The 21,948-nt window shown below is 41.0% G+C and overlaps 1 protein-coding gene across 1 annotated transcript in view; it reads right to left on the bottom strand.

Annotated features, from left to right (window-relative positions):
* The window catches only part of LOC116987832 (myosin-1B), a 28,023-nt gene extending 6,951 nt beyond the window's left edge, over window positions 1–21,072 (bottom strand). Inside the window, exons 1-28 of the mRNA XM_033044089.1 lie at window positions 21,013–21,072; window positions 20,105–20,148; window positions 16,473–16,688; window positions 16,232–16,375; window positions 15,991–16,147; window positions 15,644–15,671; window positions 15,431–15,545; window positions 14,416–14,508; window positions 13,717–13,780; window positions 13,281–13,379; window positions 13,082–13,185; window positions 12,854–12,992; window positions 11,089–11,207; window positions 10,810–10,959; window positions 10,018–10,188; window positions 8,239–8,542; window positions 8,057–8,127; window positions 7,140–7,227; window positions 6,234–6,351; window positions 5,980–6,103; window positions 4,396–4,532; window positions 4,031–4,286; window positions 2,803–3,045; window positions 2,409–2,585; window positions 2,180–2,325; window positions 2,007–2,097; window positions 1,508–1,897; window positions 19–145 (exon numbers count right to left, since the gene is read on the bottom strand). Of these exons, the coding sequence (XP_032899980.1) occupies window positions 19–145; window positions 1,508–1,897; window positions 2,007–2,097; window positions 2,180–2,325; window positions 2,409–2,585; window positions 2,803–3,045; window positions 4,031–4,286; window positions 4,396–4,532; window positions 5,980–6,103; window positions 6,234–6,351; window positions 7,140–7,227; window positions 8,057–8,127; window positions 8,239–8,542; window positions 10,018–10,188; window positions 10,810–10,959; window positions 11,089–11,207; window positions 12,854–12,992; window positions 13,082–13,185; window positions 13,281–13,379; window positions 13,717–13,780; window positions 14,416–14,508; window positions 15,431–15,545; window positions 15,644–15,671; window positions 15,991–16,147; window positions 16,232–16,375; window positions 16,473–16,676 (3,859 nt within the window). The 5' untranslated portion in view covers window positions 16,677–16,688; window positions 20,105–20,148; window positions 21,013–21,072. The remainder of the gene's footprint in view (window positions 1–18; window positions 146–1,507; window positions 1,898–2,006; window positions 2,098–2,179; window positions 2,326–2,408; window positions 2,586–2,802; window positions 3,046–4,030; window positions 4,287–4,395; window positions 4,533–5,979; window positions 6,104–6,233; window positions 6,352–7,139; window positions 7,228–8,056; window positions 8,128–8,238; window positions 8,543–10,017; window positions 10,189–10,809; window positions 10,960–11,088; window positions 11,208–12,853; window positions 12,993–13,081; window positions 13,186–13,280; window positions 13,380–13,716; window positions 13,781–14,415; window positions 14,509–15,430; window positions 15,546–15,643; window positions 15,672–15,990; window positions 16,148–16,231; window positions 16,376–16,472; window positions 16,689–20,104; window positions 20,149–21,012) is intronic.
* Window positions 21,073–21,948: the final 876 nt, after the last annotated feature.

Below are 21,948 nucleotides of genomic sequence, written 5' to 3'. Positions count from 1 at the left end.
ATTCTTTCCAGGTCCTACCATTTTCAGTCTGCAGTCGTGCTTTCTGGGATGATAAATCATTAATTAACCGTCCATTCTCATCATTCTTTGCTTTAGTTTCACTAAGTTGGTCCTCTAGGGCTCGACACAGCTTTTCAAAATTTGCCTTGAAGGAAATAATAGTGGTACGGTTTTATATATATACTATGTATACTATACTATATCTATATCTATATCTATATAATTAAAACTCTGATCTTGACCACTTCCTGTTGCACTGCATATTGATTTTAGAAAAAACGCTCCCACTTACGGTTGTGATTTTTGGCCATCTTACTCAGAGTCCCCCTCCGCTGCGCAGGAAAAGAGGATTTTTCTCATCAATGAAAAATAAAAGACTTATTAATGTTTAAAAAGCGTTGAGATTCTCTCTCCTGTTAATCACGTCATGAAGGCCACGCCCCTTCTGGTGGGAGGGGGGAGGGACTGGTGAGCTGTGAATAATACTGAATACATGTCTACTAAACTGTGAGTGGTTTTACTGACCTGTCAGTGCTCTTAATGTGGTTTGAAAATGTAGTTTGAAAATGCAAAAGGTTTGGTTTGAAAATGCAAAAGGTTTGGTTTGAAAATGCAGAAGGTGGCTTGGTTTGAAAATGCAAATGGTGGTTTGGTTTGAAAATGCAAATGGTGGTATGGTTTGAAAATGCAAATGGTGGTATGGTTTGAAAATGCAAGTGGTTTGCTTTGAAAATGCAAAAGGTGGTTTGCTTTGAAAATGTAAAAGGTGGTTTGCTTTGAAAATGCAAGGCAAGTGTGGGTTGCTTTGAAAATGCAAAGGCAAGTATGGTTTGCTTTGAAAATGCAAAGGCAAGTGATTTAAAGTCAAATCTTGACCACTTCCTGTTTGCGCTGTATATTGATTTTAGAAAAATCGCTACCACTTATGGTTCTGATTTTTGGCTATCTTACTCAGAGTCCCCTCCAGCTGTCGGAGCCAGAGGATTTTTCCTATCGATGAACAATAAAAGACTTTTTTAATGTTTAAAAAATGTTGAGATTCTCTCTCCTGTCAATCACGCCATGAAGGCCACGCCCCATCCAGTGGGAGGAGGAGGAACTATAAAATCTGGAAGTGTGGATATGCCACAGTCGCTGCAAGATGGGGATGGGAGAGATCACGACTCTCAGTCTGAGCTGTGAATAAACTGAACACTGAACACATGTCAGGCCTGAGTGACTGAGCTGCCACGCTCAGTGACTGAGCTGCCAGCCCATTCGGCCCACAATTTCCATACTAGGCCTCTAGAAATGGTCCACAAAACCCAGTTTAGCACTCCAGAGAGCCCCCCCACCCCCAGTGGACAGCAATATTGGAATTATTGGAGAAGTGGAATATTGCATTGGGGACCAGCCCTCCCATGTGAACATGGGACCCAACGGGTCCCACTTACTCTAGTATATATATAAAATTAAGGAACGTCATTATTTCTTAATGTGACCAACAATAAAGGACTTTTAAACTAACCTTAGATTTCGAGACAGATTCCATGTTGCTGGCGAGGTCATCAATTTCCATCTTCAGTTCACTCTTTTCCTTCTCAAGCTTCTGCTTCACCCGCTGCAGGTTATCGATTTGTTCCCCAAGTTCTGCAACGCTGTCAGCCTGCTTCTTGCGAAGAGCAGCAGCTGTGGCTTCGTGCTGGAGGGTAGATTCTTCCAGGTCACGGCGCATTTTCTGAAATTCTGCCTCTCGTTTCTTGTTCATTTCAATCTGAGCTGAAGTTGCCCCACCAGCTTCTTCCAGTCGCTCACTGATCTCTTCAAGTTCCCGAGAAAGATCGGCTCTCTGTTTCTCAGTCTTAGCGCGAGCGGCACGTTCAGCTTCAATTTCTTCCTCAAGCTCCTCAATACGAGCCTAATATGCAAATTTACACATTTACCAACTGTAGGGTGAAATTTACTCAAATTTGAAGTGTGAAAATTACTCAAAATCCTATAAACTATGTTTTTATATTAGGACTTGCCTGGAGTTCTTTAATTTTCTTTTGAAGCTGAATGCTTAGAACCTGCTCATCCTCAAGCTTGCTTAGAAGTTGACTAATTTCAAACTCTTTCCTGCAGTGCAAATAGATTAAATTAATGCCTTCAGAAAAAATAATACGGTGTAACAATTCAAACCAATAGCACCAATTCTCACTTTTTCAGCTTCTCTTCAGTTTGCTGCTTGTCATTTTCTAAATCCATTATTGTTTCTTGGGATAGTTTCTGATCACCTTCAAGTTTTCGCTTGGACCTTTCAAGATCCATCCGTAGTTTTTTTTCTTGCTCCAGGGAACCTTCAAGCTGATTAAAAGCAAATTTATAGTCAAAGAAAACTCTGAAATAAGGACATGAAAGAATGATATTTTGTTGCAAAAGACGCTTACATCATCAACTTGCTGTTCCAACTTTGACTTAGCTTTGGTCAAAGTGTTGACTTTGTCTTCCTCTGCTTGCAGATCATCAAGTGTCTGTTGGTGGGCCTCCTGTAGTGCTTTCTTTTCCTTTGTTAACTTAACAATATTTTCATCAAGGCTTGCCATTTCCTCTGTAAGGTTCTTGACCTGTTTTTGCCAATGTGTATATCAATTACATCTCCATCTGCTGCGGTAGCATTGCCCATATAAGTGAACTATTTTATCATGTAAGAGGAAAATAAATCTGCCATAATGCTTTTTACCACCCTGTAAAAGGTCAATATTATCCAGTTCTAAAACCATTGCATGATTGGCATACTCCTGGCACCTGCAAATAATAATTTTTATATGATGTATTTTATACCTTATTCTCAGTGGCATGTTTTTCCTTTTCAACTTTGGCTAAGGTGAGCTCCAAGTCATCAATATCTTTCTTCAGTTCTGAGCACTCATCCTCCAGTTTTCTTTTCTTAGCTGTCAACTCAGCATTCATTTCTTCTTCATCCTCCAGCCTTTCATTTGATTCTTTGAGTTTCGCCTCCAGCTGAATTTTGTTTTTAATCAGCCCCTCACACCTTTCTTCAGCATCAGCCAGAGTTTCACTTTCCTGGCAGTCAAAATATACACATTTACCATGTTTTAAACACAAACAGAAATATTTCGTTCAGACCGAAAGGTCTGAATGACAAATAAAGGATTCAATTCAATTCAATTCAATTCAATAAAGAAACTCTATGAGCTGTAAATGTAATTGTACTGTATAAATACTAGGTCAAAACAGAGTTGCTAAAGATCTTAAACAAATACAACATTTCAAATAAACTTAATTATGACAATAAGTTAATGTATTTTCCAACTTCTATTATTATAGGCCAGTGATGTTAAGTTGGTCTTCTGAGCTCTAAGACCCATTCTGTTGAGATAGCTAAAATGAAATTACCTTATTTCTAAATTCTATGAGAAAGGTTGGCATAATCTTTTCTCAGCACAGAATTCTCTTGTTTTGACAGAAATTTGAAATATCTCCCAAAGGTTTAAATATGAGTGACTGATGTGAAAAGTGGAAATTTATTTTCAAAGGGCAGCACGGTGGCGCAATGGTAGAGTTGCTGCCTTACATTGCCAGAGACCTGGGTTCGATCCCGACCACAGGTGCTATCTGTACAGCGTTTGTACGTTCTCCCCATGGCCGGGTCTGGTTTCCACCTACACTCCAAAAACATACAGGTTTGTAGGCTAATTGGCTTCAGTAAAAATTGTAAATTGTCCCTTATTTGTAGCATAGTGATAGTGTCTCGGCATGGACTCGGTGGGCTGGAGCCTGTTTCCAATTCTGTATCTCTAAAGTCTAAAGTAAATTCAAAACTATTATCAAAGGCAATCGGTGTGTGCAAAATAAAGAGGATGATTTATTTGTGTGACAACAAGGCAAACATTTGTTCTTCTCAGTAAGTACAAAATTACAATGATAAATGGCACGTATTAAATTAAATATAAGAACTGTTAAAATATTATATTTAGACAATCATTTTATCAAATATATTGTTGATGAATGTAAAAATGTATGTGATATTTTATCCAGGAGAACATACCGCCTGTACTTGAAGAGCCAGGTCATTCTTTTCCTGTACCAGAGATACCATTTTTTCCTCCAGTTCTTTCCTCCGTGCTTCTGATTTGGCGAGTAACTCCTTAGTTTTCTCAAATTCCTCTTTCATGTTCTGCATTTCCTTTTCAGATTCCGCACTCTTTAGAAGAGGTTTGATTTTGAAGAAGAGTTTCATCCATGGCCAGTGTTTGACATTCATGAATGCTCGAATGTTGTATTGCAAGGTAAATATCGCTTCCCTAGAAGAAACAGATACAATCTCAATTGCACCACCAATGGCAAGGTTTACCTTTCTTTAATTATCATTCCTTAAAACAAAACGTCACATCATATGTACATTCATTTTACCTTCTCTCCATCATCCGCTTGAATTCAATCCTCATGAGTACTCCACGGCTGACGGCTTGTATGCGGGTTACAAGTATTGCCAATCTTTCATCTCTCATCTCTTCAAGAGTACCCAGAAGACCAGCTTTGAAAAATACCTGTAATGGAAATATACCTACATGGTAATAACAAGAAGCTGTAGATGCTGGTTTATTCCAAAGATAGACAGAAAATGCTGGTGTAACTCAGCAGGCCAGGCACCATCACCGGAGAAAATGAGGAAGGGTCCTGACCCGAAACGTTACCAATCCATTTTCTCCAGAGATGGTGTTTGAACCGCTGAGTTACTCCAGCATTTAGTGTCTTTCTATGGAAGAAGTAACTTCAGGTTGTAAGCAGATCTCATTTTTCTCATTATAAGTTAACTGGAATACATATTTCTTCATTTTTTAAATTCACTTTATGGATGTCAATTTCAGGCCAGTACATTGCTCATCTCTAACTAAGAAGTGCTGATTCACCATTTCCCTATATCTTTGCAGTCTGTGTGGTGAAGATAAAGAGCTTTAGCATTCAGACATCATGATGATAATGATGAATGTATGGGAATATATTTCCAAATAAGTAAAATGTGTGACTTGGTGTGAGTTACATCTTCTCTCCTTATCCTTCCTCATGATAAGAGTTGGTGCTGACAATAAAACCTCAGTGAGTTACTGAAGTATATTCTGTTAATGATACATATTGTGCCAACAAAGTAGGAAGGTATGGGTCATTGCAGAGAATATTGATGTTGTTTGGAGCTGCATTCTGGTATGTGAAGAGCATTCATCCACACTATGAACCTATGCCTTAAAGGTGTTAGAAAGTCTTTGGAGAATTAGGAAGCTAATCATGTGCCTGTAAGATACCCAGTCTCTGATCTACTTTTGTAACCGTGGTTTATTTGTGGCTGATCCATTTATATTTCCATTTCATGGTGACCGACAGAATCCTCATGATGTGTCGAATCCTTGATTGAAATTAGAGTCCGGCTACACAGCTTGAGTTTGCCAAGAGCTGATTATGTGAGTTGCTTTCAGCTTGCGCCACATGTATTTGCTGCAAATACATTCAGATTTGGGTGGAGTCGGGTTGTCACAGGCCATTATTTTTTGGACAGGAGGCCTATGACTAGTGGTGTGCCTCAGGAATTGATGCTGGGTCCATTGCTCTTTGTGGTTTACACCAAAGATTTCTATGACAAGGCATGATTATTAAGTTTGCAGATGACACTATTGTAGTTAACGACAACGGTTATAAAAAATGACTGCAGGATCTTAATCAGTTGAGCAAGTGGACTGAGTTATGGTTGATAGCTTCTAATACAGATAAATGCTTGACGTTGCATTTTAGGAAGTCAGACCAGGGCAGGACTTTCACGGTGAATTGCAGGGCTCTGGCGAGTGTTGTCCAGCAGAGGGATCTCGGAGAGGGTACATAGTTCCTTGAAAGTGGAGCAACAGGTAGATAGGGTGACCAAAAAGTATTTTGGCACAATGGCCTTCATCATTTCCCATGTCCAACTTTATCCTAGAGGGAAGGTCACTATAAAAATCATCTTACCTTGGTATGACCAAACTTATATTGTGTACGATCAATATCGATGGAATTCAGGAGTTTTTCTGATGCCTTCTTACTGTCAATGAACTGTCCTTCAGGAATTGCACTTGCATTCAGTATCCTATATCTGTTCAATTTAGTATTTGAATGTTTAAAAAAAGAGAAACTTTAAGCCACTTTTCTTTTGTATAGTTTTTATTAAATCAAAATTTGCAATATTTTGTAGTTTTGTATTTCATTTAAATAAAAATCCTCACCTTTGCTTAAAGTCACCATAGAGAATTCTGCTTGGAAATCCTTTTCTGCAAATTCTAATTCCTTCCAGCACCCCATTACATCTAAGTTGGTGCATAACTAGGCGATTATCCATGGCACCTAAGATATGCAAAAATTTGGAAGAATAGATTTGTAAGATTATTAGATTTTCCATATTTTAGCCACACATTTATCCTAACAAAATTAAATTGATTTTATATTCATGAGTGTACATAAAAAAGATTTTGGAAAGATAAAGAGACCACATCTGGAGCATTGTGTGCAGTTTTGGTCTCCTAACTTGAGGAAGGACATCCTTGCTATTGGGGGAGTGCAGCGTAGGTTCACGAGGTTAATCCCTGGGATGGCAGGACTGTTATATGAGGAAAGATTGGAAAGACTGGACTTGTATGCACTGGAATTTAGGAGGATGAGAGGGTATCTTAAAGAAACATATAAAGTTATGCAATATAATATTAAAAACATATAAAAGGACTGGACAAGCTAGATGCAGGAAAAATGTCCCCAAAGTTGGGGAAGTCCAGAACCAGGGTCTACAGTCTAAGAATAAAGGGGAGGCCATTTAAAATTGAGAAAAGACATTTCACCCAGAGAGCTGTGAATTTGTGGAATTCTCTGCCACGGAAGGCAGTAGAGGCCAATTCACAGGATGAATTTAAAAGAGAGTTAGATAGATCTCTTGGGGCTGGCGGAATCAAGGGGTATGGGGAGAAGGCAGACACGGGTTACTGTGCATGATCATCCATGATCACGATGAATAATGGTGCTGGCTCGAAGGGCCGAATGGCCTCCTCCTGCACCTATTTTGAATGTTTCTATAAGAGAAATGCCATGTTTTAATACGAGACATGCTTTCTTGTATTATTAAAATGGTCAATTTCAGTTACCTGGTGTCTTTGTCTCATTGGGAATTAAACATCTCACAAAATGTGGGTGAGTGGACCTTAGGTTAGTCATTAACTTGTTCAGATTTTCCTGTAGATGACAATATAACTTCAATATTTTCCCAGCATTTTTACAGTTGTATACAGTATTATGTAGTATTGTTATAAATGAATGGCTATTCATAAGACTAAAGAAGGTCCATCTGTCTCCTCAGATTCTGGTGAACTTCTACCGCTGCCCCATCGAGAGCATCCTTACCAACTGTATCACAGTATGGTATGGCAACTACTCTGTCTCTGACCGGAAAGCACTGCAGAGGGTGGTGAAAACTGCCTAACGCATCACCGGTTCCTCACTCCCCTCCATTGAGTCTGTCCAAAGCAAGCGATGTCTGCGGAGGGCACGCAGCATCAAGGACAGCTCTCACCCCAGCCACAGTCTGTTTACCCTCCTCCCATCCGGGAGGCGCTACAGGTCTCTCGGTTGCCAGACCAGCAGGTCCAGGAACAGCTTCTTCCCTGCGGCTGTTACATTACTTAACTCTGCACCTTGGTGATTGCCAGTCACCCCCCCCTCGGACACACCTTCCCCCAGAAAAATTGCACTACTACTACTGTATATACGTATATATATTTATTGCTCATTATTCTATGTTCGCTCTTCTGGGGAGATGCTAATTGCATTTTGTTGTCTCTGTACTGTACACCGCACAATGACAATAAAGATTGAATCTGAATCTATTCTGATCTGTGTTTCATTTGTATTAATGTATATAATACATAACTGAGGAATGTTCAAAATGTTTCTTAGAGTAAATTTTAATTTCCATTTCTTTGGTTAACATAGCAAAAACCCTTTAATTTGTGTATTATTTTATCCATAATGATAACACAAAGTCTTGATATGTAAGTAAACTTACCCTAAAAAGTGCAGATACAGTTTGGAAAGACGAACCCTTCTTTTTCCCTACTTTCTTGCCACTATTTTCAGCTGCAAAGGGCATTTTCAAAAATATGTAATTGAAAAATGATGGACAATAATAACAATTTGTCAAGAAATTCTTCAAATTAATCAAGTGGTTGTGAGCTAATCAGATCATACCTTCTTTAGTATGAGAACTGTAAAGTGTTTGCAAGAGTTTCAGTGCAGCCTTTTGATACAGTGTAATAACTGTTTCATTGAGTGGATCTTTGTTCTTTTCCAACCATCCATTAACATTATAATCTACTGTGCCAGCATAATGAATCAAAGCAAAGTGAGCTTCAGCCTTCCCTTTGCCAGGCTTGGGTTTCTGGAAATTGCTTGTCTTTCCAATATGCTGATCGTACAGTTTATTCTTAAAAGTAATGTCTGTGGCCTTGGGGAACATACACTCCTCTTCCAGGATTGAAAAGATCCCCATGGGCTGTTAATTGAAAATTATATGCATTGAATTAAACATTTATTAAACTACAAACATGTGAGACAGGTACAAGCAAGATGGCCCAGATGATATTACTTTATGCACGCTCAACCATATTTGCTCTTCTGGAATTGACCTCATCCATATTAAGAAGATTGGCCGAGATTAACCAGGAGATCCCAGGATCAAGCAACAGAACCTAAACAGCTGGAGGACCTTGACCAACATAATGGAGTGAGGTGGGTGAGTCAGTACATGCCTTGCCGACAACCTCCTTAGTAACCTTTGGCAGTGGACAAAAGTCCCTTTTCCTGATGTGAAAACATGCAAGGTTTTCAAAGGACAAAAATAATTAAGAGTTACCAAAAATAACATAAATTATAACTTTTTGAATAACTTACACTCACTTCTTCTCCTTATTCAGAATTGAGGATGACTTGCTTCTACTCTGGTTATGTGCAGTTCTGAGATAGCTGACGAGGCTAATGTGGGAAACACTGTCTCTACCACAAATGGGACAGGAGGTAGATGACTGGATATGTGGATGGTTACTGAGTGAGATTGTGCCCTCCACCCACCACTCACATAGGGGTTCTGTACACTCTCAGTGCATGGCCACATGGTGCACAATCATCCCAAATGCACCATCTCCACTTTGAGACATTGTGGGCCAACAGTTCCCTGGAGTCAATTGGGAGCATTGCAATTCTTCAGTGAAGTTCTGAGCACATTCTTGAATAGGTTTCTCTGTCTACATGGTAACCTCTTCCCAGGACAGAGCACAGAATAAAATGTATCTTTCAGGTGTCTAGAATCTTCTGTCATAGGAGATGGTGGAATCGGATACACTTACAATGTGGTAGAGGCATTGGACACACTTAAATAGGCAAGGCATAGAAGGATACAGTCCCAATGCAGGCAAATGTAATTAACGTAGATGGGCAAAAGGCTAGAATGGATGTGGTGTACTGTTTCTGTGTTGTAGTTCCTTATAAACTATAGAAAATATAGTTCACCACGAGTAATAATGGACCTGTCCCACTTAGGCGACTGCCAGGGACTAATTTTAATGGAATTCACCTACAACACCTGGCGACAGCCTACAACAACGACAAGCTGTGCTAGCATACGACAATATACAACAGCAAAAATTGTCGCCACTGTCGCCATGTTGAAACTTTTGTGGCAGTCGCCTGTAGTCGCTCAAAAAATCGCCTAAATGGCACAGGCCCATAATGGGCAGTGCTGGGAGAAAGTGCTAATGTAGATGTCATAGAGCGTCGGCAAAGTTCAGTGGAAATGGCTGACTGAGTTGGGACAGTAAGTTTCGGATTGCTGAGATTGTAACAAACTTAAAATTACCAGCGATTGTGCTGCGAAATATTGGCAGTTCCACGCAGACCTCCCAGAAAAACCTGAGCCATATTGTGTAATTATTAGCATTAAATCTTAAGTACAAAACACTTTGACTTTCTTACCTTCTCAATGAGTTCAATGCAAGCAGCCAAGTCCATACCAAAGTCAATGAATTCCCATTCAATTCCTTCCTTCTTGTACTCCTCTTGTTCCAGAACAAACATGTGGTGGTTGAAGAACTGCTGCAGTTTCTCATTTGTGAAGTTGATACATAACTGCTCCAAGCTGTTGAACTGAACATAGAAGGGAACATATTTTTTATTGAATAACTATTATGTTAACTACATTTATTTAAAACCAAATACAATCTCCAACCACCTGTTATATATTACAGATAAGACCTGCCTTTTTTTCTAAATGCACTCCTATTGTAGAAATTTCCCATATAAAGGGGCTGTCCCACTGCATCCACTTGAATGAACAATTCAATTTGGCACTTATTATTCCATCGAATTTTAACATCTCCAATGATATTGCTCTACACTCAAGTGTCAAACTACATTATTGCTCAACTCCATGGACTAATACTACAATCGTCTTCTTCAGAAGCAAAGGTGTTGCCACTTAAACTTGGCTAGCACCATTTATTCGCCAATAGCTAGGCTAACCATTAGTGGAGATACTGAAATGATCCAGGTGACACAAGAATCTATTTACAGTATAGCATGCTCACGTTAGAAGATGTTATTATAAATGCAGATATAATAATTCATAATGAAAAGTATTTTATATATAACAAAGTGGATGCTTTACAGTAAACTTAAAATTATGTACGTCTTAGCTCCAATTCACAAAAGATAACAGTTAAATAGATATAGAAGGTTAGATATTCTGATAACTGTTCTATCTCTTACATTAAAAATTTCAAAGCCAGCGATATCCAGCACACCAATAAAATATTGCCTGGGTTGTTTTGTATCCAGTTGCTGATTGATACGCAACACCATCCACAAGAACATTTTCTCATAGACTGATTTTGCAAGGGCACCAACAGAATTGTTCACCTGTTAAGGTAAAACATATGTTAGATGGAGAATGCATGTCAACAGTTTTATTTAAATCTTAACCATTTCAAAAGAATCTCACTTTAGAATCAGGTGAATTCTCACTTTAGAATTAGAGTGAATAAATACCTGCTGTACGGTTTGGCCTTTTGTCACATATTCATTGCCAACTTTTACTCGTGGATAACACAGAGCTTTCAGCAGCTCAGCAGAGTTGAGACCCATCAGGTAAGCAGTCTTGTCAGCCACTAAATAGAAAAAAATGTTTAAATCATAGAATACTAAAGCACAGAACGATCATATGTGTTTCATGGGCAAGGTACAGGTGCACTGGAAATCAGATAAGATGGTACAACAAAATTAAAATATTAAAGCTGCAGGAAGACACTCAACATGTTAGGCATACATTGAGCAGAAAGAAGCATTTAATGTTAAAACTCAATGTTAATTCTATTTGTCTATTCACAGATACTGCCTGACATCTGAGTATTTCTAGTATTTTTTTTTTGTCTGAAGTTCATGCTGTGGTTGTACTGATGACTTAAAAATGACAAAGATGTTGACTAAATAATTGCAACTCAATCTGACACCAAAAGTGTCAACCCAAAAAGTTAGGAAGATATTATGTGAAACTTGTCTGTGTGGTTAACATTGTGAAAAACAAAAACTATTGATGGCAAACATTATTGTAGGGGGCGCTGCTCTGGCAGCAGCCATGTCAGCAACGCGTCAGTTTTGTCAACTTTTTTTTATTTTTTAGTATGTTTTAAAGTATGTGTTTAATGTTCCTTTGTGTGTTTTGTGTGGGGGGTGGTGTGGGGGGGTGAGGGGGAAACCGCTTCGGTCGCCTCCTCCATGGAGAGGCGACTTTTTCCAGGTCGCCTCCGCCGTGGCCTAACAACAAGGATCGGCGCGGCCTTTCCACGGAGACGCGCTCGGGGCTTCAGCGGCGGGCGCAGCGTGGACTCTCGGCATGGAGCGGGTGAGCCCTCGCTGGGGCTCGCTGGAGGGGAGCGCTCTGTTTCGCTGGCCCGGGGCAGCCGGCAGCCTGAAGTTGCAGCCTGAAGCCGCGGTCTGCACAGCTCCAGCTGGTGCGGCGTCTACAGCCCGGGATCCCTCGTGGGGGACCCGGGGTGGGGAAGAAGAAGCCATCACTGCCGGCCCGCGGCCAACTTCTACCGCGGGCCCGGCATGGACTTACCACCACCCCTGGAGGGGAGCTTCGACCGCCGGCCCTGCAGTCTACGGTGCTTCTGGCTGCGGCAGAGACTTTAAATCTCGACCGCCGGCCTGCGGCCTACACCAACTTAAAGCCGCGGTCTCCGGTGAGGAAGAGCCGATCCTGGACTGACTCTGGACTCTGGTCCTGTCCACGGGGGGGAAATGGAGGAGGACTGGCCAAATTTTGTGCCTTCCACCACAGTGATGAATGCTATGTTTATGTTACATTTTTATTGTGGTTGTGTGTTCTTTATTATTGTATCGCTGCTGATAACCCAAATTCCACCGACCCTGGTTGTGTGGTACTAAATTCTATCTCTAATTCTATCTCTAAATTGGATTGACAGCAAAGTGCAAAATGGAAATGTGAATCTGTGGAGTTCTCTGCCACAGAGGGCAGTGGAGGCCAATTTACTGGATGTTTTCAAGAGAGATAGACCAAAGGTTTTACCCAGGCCGATACTGGCAAACAAACACTACTTGTAAATATAAAGAAATCTAAAGAAAAATAGAGCTAATGTTTCAGGTCCAATCCTCCCCTTTGATGGACAAGAAATAGTAAATCTGTTTTTCTTTCTGTGGATGCTGCTTTACATGTTGAGTGTTTCCTAGTATTTTCCATCACAGGGTTCTTGTGTTATTTCCATTACAATTGATTTTATTTAAATATTACCTTCTGTGCCATCAGGCTCAGCTTGTTCCTCTCGTTGCTTCTGCTTGAACTTTAGATTCCCATAGTGCATTACTGCACCAGTGAGTTTATAGATGCCGACTTTCTCATCAGCCGTAAAGCCCAAAATGTCGATGGCTTCCTGGAGACCAAAGGGAGCTATTAATAACTTGTTAACTAAGCTAGCAAGTGGTGGAGTATTGAATTCACAACTATTGTGATCAAACTTACATCAGTAGCCATCAGTTCCTCACCATCATCAATACTGCCCACAGAAATCTCACCTTGGCTAACAAAATGAAAGTCGTAGGGATTGTTGGTAATGAGTAACATTTCTGAAATCAAATGACAGATATAGATGGCATTATTTCAAATGCTAACGTATTTTAAAACATATAAATTAAAAAATGTTCACGCTGTGATTTATTACCAATAAGTTCAGGCTTTTTGTTGCATGTAATCTGATAGAAAATGTGGTAACTTCTTTCTGATTTCAGCTGGAATGTCACCCTGGACTTCTCCAAGAGATCTGTAATATGTACATATAAGGTTAAAGAGAATATTGTACAAACAATGAACTGCGGATGTTGGTTTACCAAGGAAAGACACAAAATACTGGAGTAACTCAGCAGGTCAAGGAGAATCCCTGGAGAACATGGAGAGGTGATGTTTTGGGTCGGGACGCTTCTTCAGACTGATCAGTCTGAAAAAGGGTCCCAACCCTAAATGAAACCTATCCATGTTCTCCAGGGATCCTGCCTGACCCATTGAGCTACTCCAGCATTCTTAGCGAGAATACTGCTCTCTCTACTAAAGGCTACTTTACTTAAACGAATTTCAAATGTTTTGAACCAGTGAATACTTACATGTTTCAATATCAGCAGAGGACAGTTTCCCTGTAGTTCCAAAGTGAATCCGAATGAATTTACCCTTAAAATCAGAATGTTAGAATATGGATTAGCTACAGTTCAAGAATCAAGTGTTTAATTGCCATTTGTGCCAACAAAGGAATAATGGAATTCTCACTCGCTTTACAGGCCCGTAAAAACAATACGCACAGATATATATATTTTTTATTCAATAAATTATTAATTGTAACACTAAGTAGTTATAATAGTGCAAAAAACAAAGTCTCTAGTGCAACCAAAGACATGGTCCATAGCAGTTTGTGGTTGTTGAGGTTAATGATCTCCAATGTTCAAGATGGTTGCTGGGAAGAAGCTATTCTTGAACCTGGTAGTTATGGGTTTTCAGGCTCCTGTACCTTCTTTCCAATGGGAGAACTGAAATGAGAGCATGGCGTGGTGGTGTGGTATCTTTGATGACATTGATTGCCTTTTGAGGCAGCGCCTCCTGTAGCTCCCTTGGATGATGGGGAGGTCAGTACCTGTGATGGACCAGGCAGAGTCCACCACTCTCTATATAGTCTCCTTCATTCATGGGTATTCTAATTCCTGAACGGTGTCTTAGCAATCGAGTGGTTTGGTTGTTTGGTTACTTTCATAGTTTATTAGACACCATGTGAATAATTTTAATATTATATATTTGCATTGCCACACACTTACAAAGCGAGACGAGTTGTCATTTCTCACAGTCTTGGCATTACCAAAAGCTTCCAGTAGAGGGTTTGCCTGGATAATTTGATCCTCCAGAGTTCCCTACAAATACAATCGGCAGGTGTTAATAATGAGACTGATAAACAATATATCAACAATACCCCCACTGGTATGAAATACCAAAACCACATTTGACTTTCATCCGATCAAAAGTGATTATGGTGAAGATGGAAGAGACTGCTGATGCTGTAATTTGGAGCAACTGGAGGAACTCAACAGGCCGAGCAGCATCTGTGGGATGGGGGGGGGGGGGGGGGGGTGCAATGAACGGCGTTTTGGGTCAAAATCTTGCACCGAAATCCGTTTAGTTGCTCCAGCAGATTGTCTCTTACTCCTGATTACCGGGTATTTAGGTCACCTGGGGAGGAATTTGAACCTTCAAGGCTGAGAGGTGCAGATATCCAAATTCCCCTTTTGAGGTTTAGGTTGGTGGGAAGACTTAAAATAAAACCAAATCTGATACAATTGCAGATACCACCTTAACATTTTTTTTAAAATGCATAGAATCGGTTCGATTGATGGTTAATAGGAAATTATACATGGTGCCAATGTCAACACTGTAAAGCGCCAACAGCAACATAGAAACATAGAAAATAGGTGCAGGAGTAGGCCATTCGGCCCTTCGAGCCAGCACCGCCATTCATTATGATCATGGCTGATCATCCAGAATCAGTACCCCGTTCCTGCTTTCCCCTCAAATCCCTTGATTCTGTTAGCCCTAAGAGCTAAATCTAACTCGCTCTTGAAAACATCCAGTGAATTGGCCTCCACTGCCTTCTGTGGCAGAGAATTCCACAGATTCACAGCTCTCTGGGTGAAAACGGTTTTCCTCGTCTCAGTCCTCAATGGCCTACCCCTTATTCTTAAAGGTAACATCGTTGGGTACAAGGACAGATTTCCGATCTGAGATTTCTGTGCAATTCTATGAGGAGTGTTTTAAGCATTTATCCAGCGCAGACCGCACCTTGAGCGAACTGGCACTGTGTTCCTTCTTCTTCGTCTCACCAGCGGCTGCAATTGATGCAAAGTACTGGATGACACGTTTGGTGTTCACCGTCTTCCCGGCACCGGATTCTCCGCTGAAGGCAGTAAGGAGCATGGAGCGTTATATATTTTAACAATTATTTGCAACTATTAAATATATATATATATATATGTGACAAACTAAAAACCTTACGTGATGAGAATGGACTGGTTTTCACGGTCTGTGAAAAGAAAACCTGAATGTTAGCGATCATGTAACATATAACTTGGATTTTAATTCAAGTTGGCGAAATTCATCTATTGACATGTGTAGGAAGAATCGTCAGATGTTAATTAATACCGAAGTTAGACACAAAATGCTGGAGTAACTCAGCGGGACAGGCAGCTTCTCTGAAGAGAAGGGTCTCGACACGAAAAGTTACCGATTCCTTCTTTCCAGAGACGCTGCCTGCCCCGCTGAGTTGCTCCAGCATTTTGTGTCGATCTTTGATCTATTGCCAATTATTTTTTCACAAATTCTTAGCAGAGTTGGCGTGTTACCGGTTGCCATGAACTGATAAGCGCTGTCGGAGATGGAGAAGATGTGGGGTGGAGTTTCCTGACGCTTCTTTCCCCTGTATCCAGCCACGACTTCCGTGTTGTACACGGGCAACCATTTGTAGGGGTTCACGGTGACACAGAACAACCCAGAGTAGGTCTAAAGGCAGAGAAGAAAAAGGTTGCAGAATTATGCAAAACGTGTGGCATTCCCTTTAACATTTTACTTTCCAGTTTCACTCACATAGATCATCCAGGCTGCATAACGCTCTTTGAGGTTAAACAGCACCGCCGGCTCACTCAGGTGTGTCATCATAGCCATGTCCTCGATTTTATCGAATTTTGGAGGATTCATTGGGAAGACTTGGTCCTCTTTAAGAGTCACAGTCTGCAAGATAACCAACATATCGTTCAGTGTTTTGAACAAGAATTCCGACCCCAACCCCACCAAATCCGAACAAGAATGAACTGCTGTAACCACGTGCCTGTTTCTCTTGTGTTTCAACAACCACTTTGCCGGGTTCTTTGCTCTTAATGGTGCCTTTAGTGAACTCGTGCTTCACGTCGACGCAGAAACACGCCGTTTTAGCATCGAAGGGTCGATTTTGGGCTTCAATTCTTTCTTTTTCCGGTTTTCGCAGGAATATTGCGGCCTCGCCGAAAATAGCCATTTCCGCGTCCGAACTCATGGTTACAACTTACTGTGGAAACCAAAGAGCGTGATTGTCAATGTTTGTAATGTTCCTTCAACGGCTTTACTTGGCACATTACGCTTTCCCGGTATCAATGAAATATAAAAAATGCTGCCAAAAAAAAATCAAAATTGCTGGAAGAACTCCGCGGGTCAGGTGGTATCAGTAGAAGGAAATGAACACACGACGTTTCGGGGCTGGAAGATGTTGTCTGCCCCCCCGCCCCGCCCCCGAGTTTCTCCAAAAGTCCGTTGTTTTGCTCAAGATTCCAGCTCTTACAGTGTCTTGTGTCTATAACAATTTTTTTTACGTTTGTCCTTCTTGCGTTGTTCATAAGTTCTTAATTTATAGGAGCAGAAATAGGCCATTTGGACCATCAACTGTACTCCACCATTCTATCATGACTGGTCTATCTTTCCCTCCTAACCCCATTCTCCTGCCTTCTCCACATAACACCTGACACCGTACCTATCAATCTCCGCCTTAAATATATCCATTGACGGCCTCCACAGCCATCTGTGGCCACAGATTCACCACCCTCTGACTAAAGAGATTCCTCATCATCACCTTTCTATTTAATTCTGAGGCTAGGCGAGACTCTCTCACTAGTGGAAACATCCTTTCCGCATCCACTCTATCCACGCCTTTCGCTATTTGCTCATTTTCAAGGAGGTTCCCTCATCCTTCTAAACTCCAGCGAGTGGAGGCCCAGTGTTCTCGGTGCAAGGGAAAATAATGTAAAGTAGTGTTTGATCTAACCACCTGATGTCATCCTGCAAACTAACACAGATCTGGTGGACTGACTCAGCGGGTCAGGCGGCATCCCTGGAGAACATGGATAGACAACATTTCGGGGCAGATTGAAGAAGTCTAAAGAAGCATCCGGACACGATGGTGGGTCCCGAACCTGTGCTGCCTCAACTTGTGGTGTTTCCAGTATATATATATCCACCCCCTCTTTCTCCCACCACAACCTATTCCAGACTTCCGCTATCTATAGTTTTATTTAAGATTTTCAACCCGTGGTTAACGCTACATTTATAAGGTATCCCGGAACACAGTAAAGCCCCTGGAGTTGAATTACTAGGGGTAACATCTTGATTTAATAGAACAGTAGTCATGAATCAGGCTTGGGTTTGAGATGTTCTAAACCGACATGTTCTAAACCAGGCGAAACGTTTCACCTTCTATTATAATTTCATGGCGTTTTTGAAATGATTACATTATTTGTGCCTACATTCTCATTTCCAGTTTGAGAAAACGTGATTCAGTGTGTATGTTCCAAATTTTAGTCTAGGCTATCAGTTGAGGCAATGTGCTGCCCGAAGATACGGCATATCTAACTCTCTCTTGAAAACATCAAGAGATCCCTTCAGATTCTTATTAAATATTTTCCCTTTCATCTTAAACCTATGTCCTCTGGTCCTCGATTCACCTACTCTGGGCAAGATACCCTGTGCATCTACCCGATCTATTCTTCTCATGATTTTATGCACCTCCATAAAGTCACCCTTCATCCTCCTGCTCTCCATGGAATAGAGCCCCAGCCTACTCAACCTCTCCCAATAGCTCAGACCTTCTAGTCCTGGCAACATCCTCGTGAATCTTCTATGTACTCTTTCCAGCTTTTCAACATCTTTCCTATAACATGGTGCCCAAAACTAGACACAATATTCTAAATGCGGTCTCACCAACGTCATACAACTACAACATGACCTCCCAACTTCTATACTCATCTCTCAATCCCCCCCCCCCCCCCCCGACCAGTTCGACTGTCCCCCTGATTATATTTTGTGCCTTGTTGTCACTTCCCTAGCCTACAATCATCTATTCCACATTTTCCATGATTGCCGTCTCCTTTGATCTCTCGTTTTCACACCTAACCCTTCCATATCTCTGTGCCTCCCTCTCCCCTGACTCACAACCTAAAGAAGGCTCTCGACCCGAAACGTCGCCCATTTCTTCTATCCAGAGATGCTGCCTGTCCCGCTGATTTTGTGTCTATCTTCAGGGCAAAAAAATAGGTCGATTTAATGAAATCTGCTCTTGGAACGTTTCTAAAAATCGTCTTAGTGTGATTAAAGACTCGCGATCCCAGTCAAATAGCTGATAACAAATGATCAAAAAAACAATCGAGACCCTTCCTCGCCTAACCATTTCCCTCCGTGGATGCTATCTGACCCGCGGAGTTTCTCCAGCAGATTGGTTGTTTTACTCAAGATTCCAGCATCTGCAGTCTTTGTTTCACCAGTCGTTAACAATTGTCCGAGAAAGTACCGCACCACCGCAAGACACCCCCAAATAATGTTTCACAAAAGAGTCGCGACGCCCGCGAGATTACATGGCTACATGTCCTGCCTTCACCCGGCATCATGACTCATGCTGCACAGTCGAGTTATGTGAAGACATCAGATCAGTGCTACAATTACACGGTTTGTTACTTGAGTAATGGTTCACAACAACTAATGCCTGCAAGAATGTTTCTCCAACTTAACAAAGGTCATTTAGCAGCATCCGCATTTTCAGCTGTTCTATAAAAATGTGCATGTTTATAGGAAAACCATTGAATTTTTTGGATACTTTTAAGTGATCAGTTGGACTCCACATAAACAAATAATTTGAACAATTCTAACAAAACTTTTTATACCGTAACGTTTCAGAAAATACTATTTGCGTAAAAGTGCCAGTTTATAGTAATTGTCTGTTACGTGGAATGTTATCAATCACTGCTTTGCAACGGGTTTATATAAAGTTTACATGTTAAAACATAATTAGACTTGAACATCTCATGCAAAAACTGTGTAATAGCACAAGGAACAACACCTCCAATTGCGCATGGGTATCTTACAACCCAACGGTATGAACGTTAAATTCTCCAACATTAAACAGCCCCCTTCCCTTTCCTCTCCTCATCCTAGTGCGCTCCCATTTCACCCATTATCCACCCCCTCTTTCTCCCACCCCCACTCCCCCGTCCACGCCCACCATATCCTCCCCTTCGGGATTACATTTGACTCCTTTGCTCTACTTATCTGACACTCTTTTGCCTTCCCTTCACCTCTAGCCTTTGTCACTTGCTCCACCCATCTGGCAATCAACCCTCTCACCTGTATCTACCTATCATCACGAGCCAGGCTTTGTCCCATCCCCAAGATAGACACAAATACTGGAGTAATTCAGCGGGACAGGCAGCATCTCTGGGGAGAAGGAATCGGTGACGTTTCGGGTCGAGACCCTTCTTCAGTCGCGCCCCCCCCCCCCCCCCCCCCCCCCGATCCCCCTTACAATCAGTCTAAAACAGTGTCTCGACCTGAAACATTGCTTATTCATTCCCCCCACAGCTGCTGTCCGACCCGCTGAGTTACTCCAGCACTTTGTGTTGTGTTCAATATTCTAGCATCTGCGGTCCATTGTGTAGTATTTACCTTGTTTCGTTCAAGTAACTGGAAGCAGTGAAAGTTGCCAGAAGCTGCAAACAAACAGGATGCGGGTAAGTTTCATTAACCATTTACGTGAATTATAGCTAAGGAAATTAATTCATTTCGTGCTTTAATTGATGCCGCTAGATCGCTCATCAGAATGTAACATGAATATAGTAACAATAAAGTAAGGCAGAACTAACCAGGGTCACAAGGCAGGCTGCGGGAGAGCGAATATTGTAGTTAGTTGTCTGATACATGTCATTTACCTTGTCTTTCAAGTTGCAATGGAAATTGTCGACGCGGGGCAAGTAATCTAAATCTTTAGAGATCTGATGTGATCCCTATTTAGTGCTCTTTCACCACAGAAGTCACCCCCATCCTCCATAATCTTTCACCACAGTAATTGTGTATTGCCTGATGTATGACTAACATCCACAGAGCTAACCACCTCCGCCCACGTTTTATAAGATGGATCCACAATGCGAGTCATTTGGCCCACTGTCCCAATGATGTTACTCAGTACTACCGCTAAGGGCACTAGCTATGCGGTTAGGTGGCATGTAAAGCGACCCACCCCAAGAGAGAATGAATGGGTCTGGTGAAATATTTTGTAAAGCCCCTTGGCATTTTTAGGGTGGGGATCGCCTGCTCAAACACAAAAAAAAAACATGAAGAAGGATCCGGACCCGAAATGTCGGCTGTCCAGTCCCTCCCCAGATGTTGCTTGACTTGCTGAGTTCCTCCAGTACTTTGTGTTTTGTTCAAGATGCCAGCATCTGCAGTCTCATTTGTCTCCACAAAAAAAAAGAGTATTTCGCAATAAGGTAGTTTTTCGGTAGCAGTAACTATTCTTATGTTTATATTACATCCATTCAATTACAAATACAGTGAGAGGACCCGTCAGAACCTACCTTGCCGCCCGCTCACTGGAGGATGCCCAGCACACCCACAACACTTGCTTTTAAAACAAGAATGTTGTCCGTTGAACAGCTGTCTTCTCCATATATGGAAATACAATTGGACCGGTTTATTGACCCGAACAGGTTGTCACCGATCATTTTCACAGGGATGGGTTATAATTAGTTGAAATGTATGTAACTAATGACATAGTCATAAAATTCCCTGCCATAAAAGAAAAGGCCAATGCACGGGGCATTCCTTCCCACAGTCACATAAACAGGGAATGATGCCGGCGCTAACTTATCTAATTGGTGAGACGAATCATTCTGAATTCACTTGCCATTGGTAATCGTTTCAAACTAATCTTAGTTCAAGAGTCAATAGTGTTTTATTGTCATATGTCCCAGATAGAACAATGAAATTCTTACTTTCAGCAGCACAACCGAAAATGTAAACATAGTACACCGTAAACAATATAATGTATGCATGGTTACAGTTATTTATCTCCTCAACATGTGAGGATGATAAATTCATAGCTATACAATCAATTTAATTTTTAGCTGAACAGGAAACGGTGTACATGAACAATAAAATCAACTGAAGATGACTGGAAATGAGGAAAACCTGCCTACATTTAATCGTGTCGGTTGTCAAGGTGGAATTACCTGGTTATTATTGTTTCATTTTGGTTTTTAAAAAGTGCAATTTTTTATTTATTCCAGATTATTTGCAACATTGCTTGAATTTTATTTGTTGTTCCAATAAAATATTTTTTTCACACTATGAATTGGTACTCAGAAATAGTTTATTGCATAAGACATCGATAAAATTATAAAACTGTTCAGTAGATTAGACAGTGATTGCAGTTAAAAGAAGTTCCATTTGCTTCAGTAAACTAATAGAATAGAATTCAGTTCACCAGGAAAAACCACTGAAATATTGACGAA

The sequence above is a fragment of the Amblyraja radiata genome, chromosome 26, assembly GCF_010909765.2.
Source record: "Amblyraja radiata isolate CabotCenter1 chromosome 26, sAmbRad1.1.pri, whole genome shotgun sequence".
Taxonomy (NCBI): Eukaryota; Metazoa; Chordata; class Chondrichthyes; order Rajiformes; family Rajidae; genus Amblyraja; species Amblyraja radiata.
Note: the sequence above shows the minus strand (reverse complement) of the source record. Positions and strands in the feature narration are given on the sequence as shown.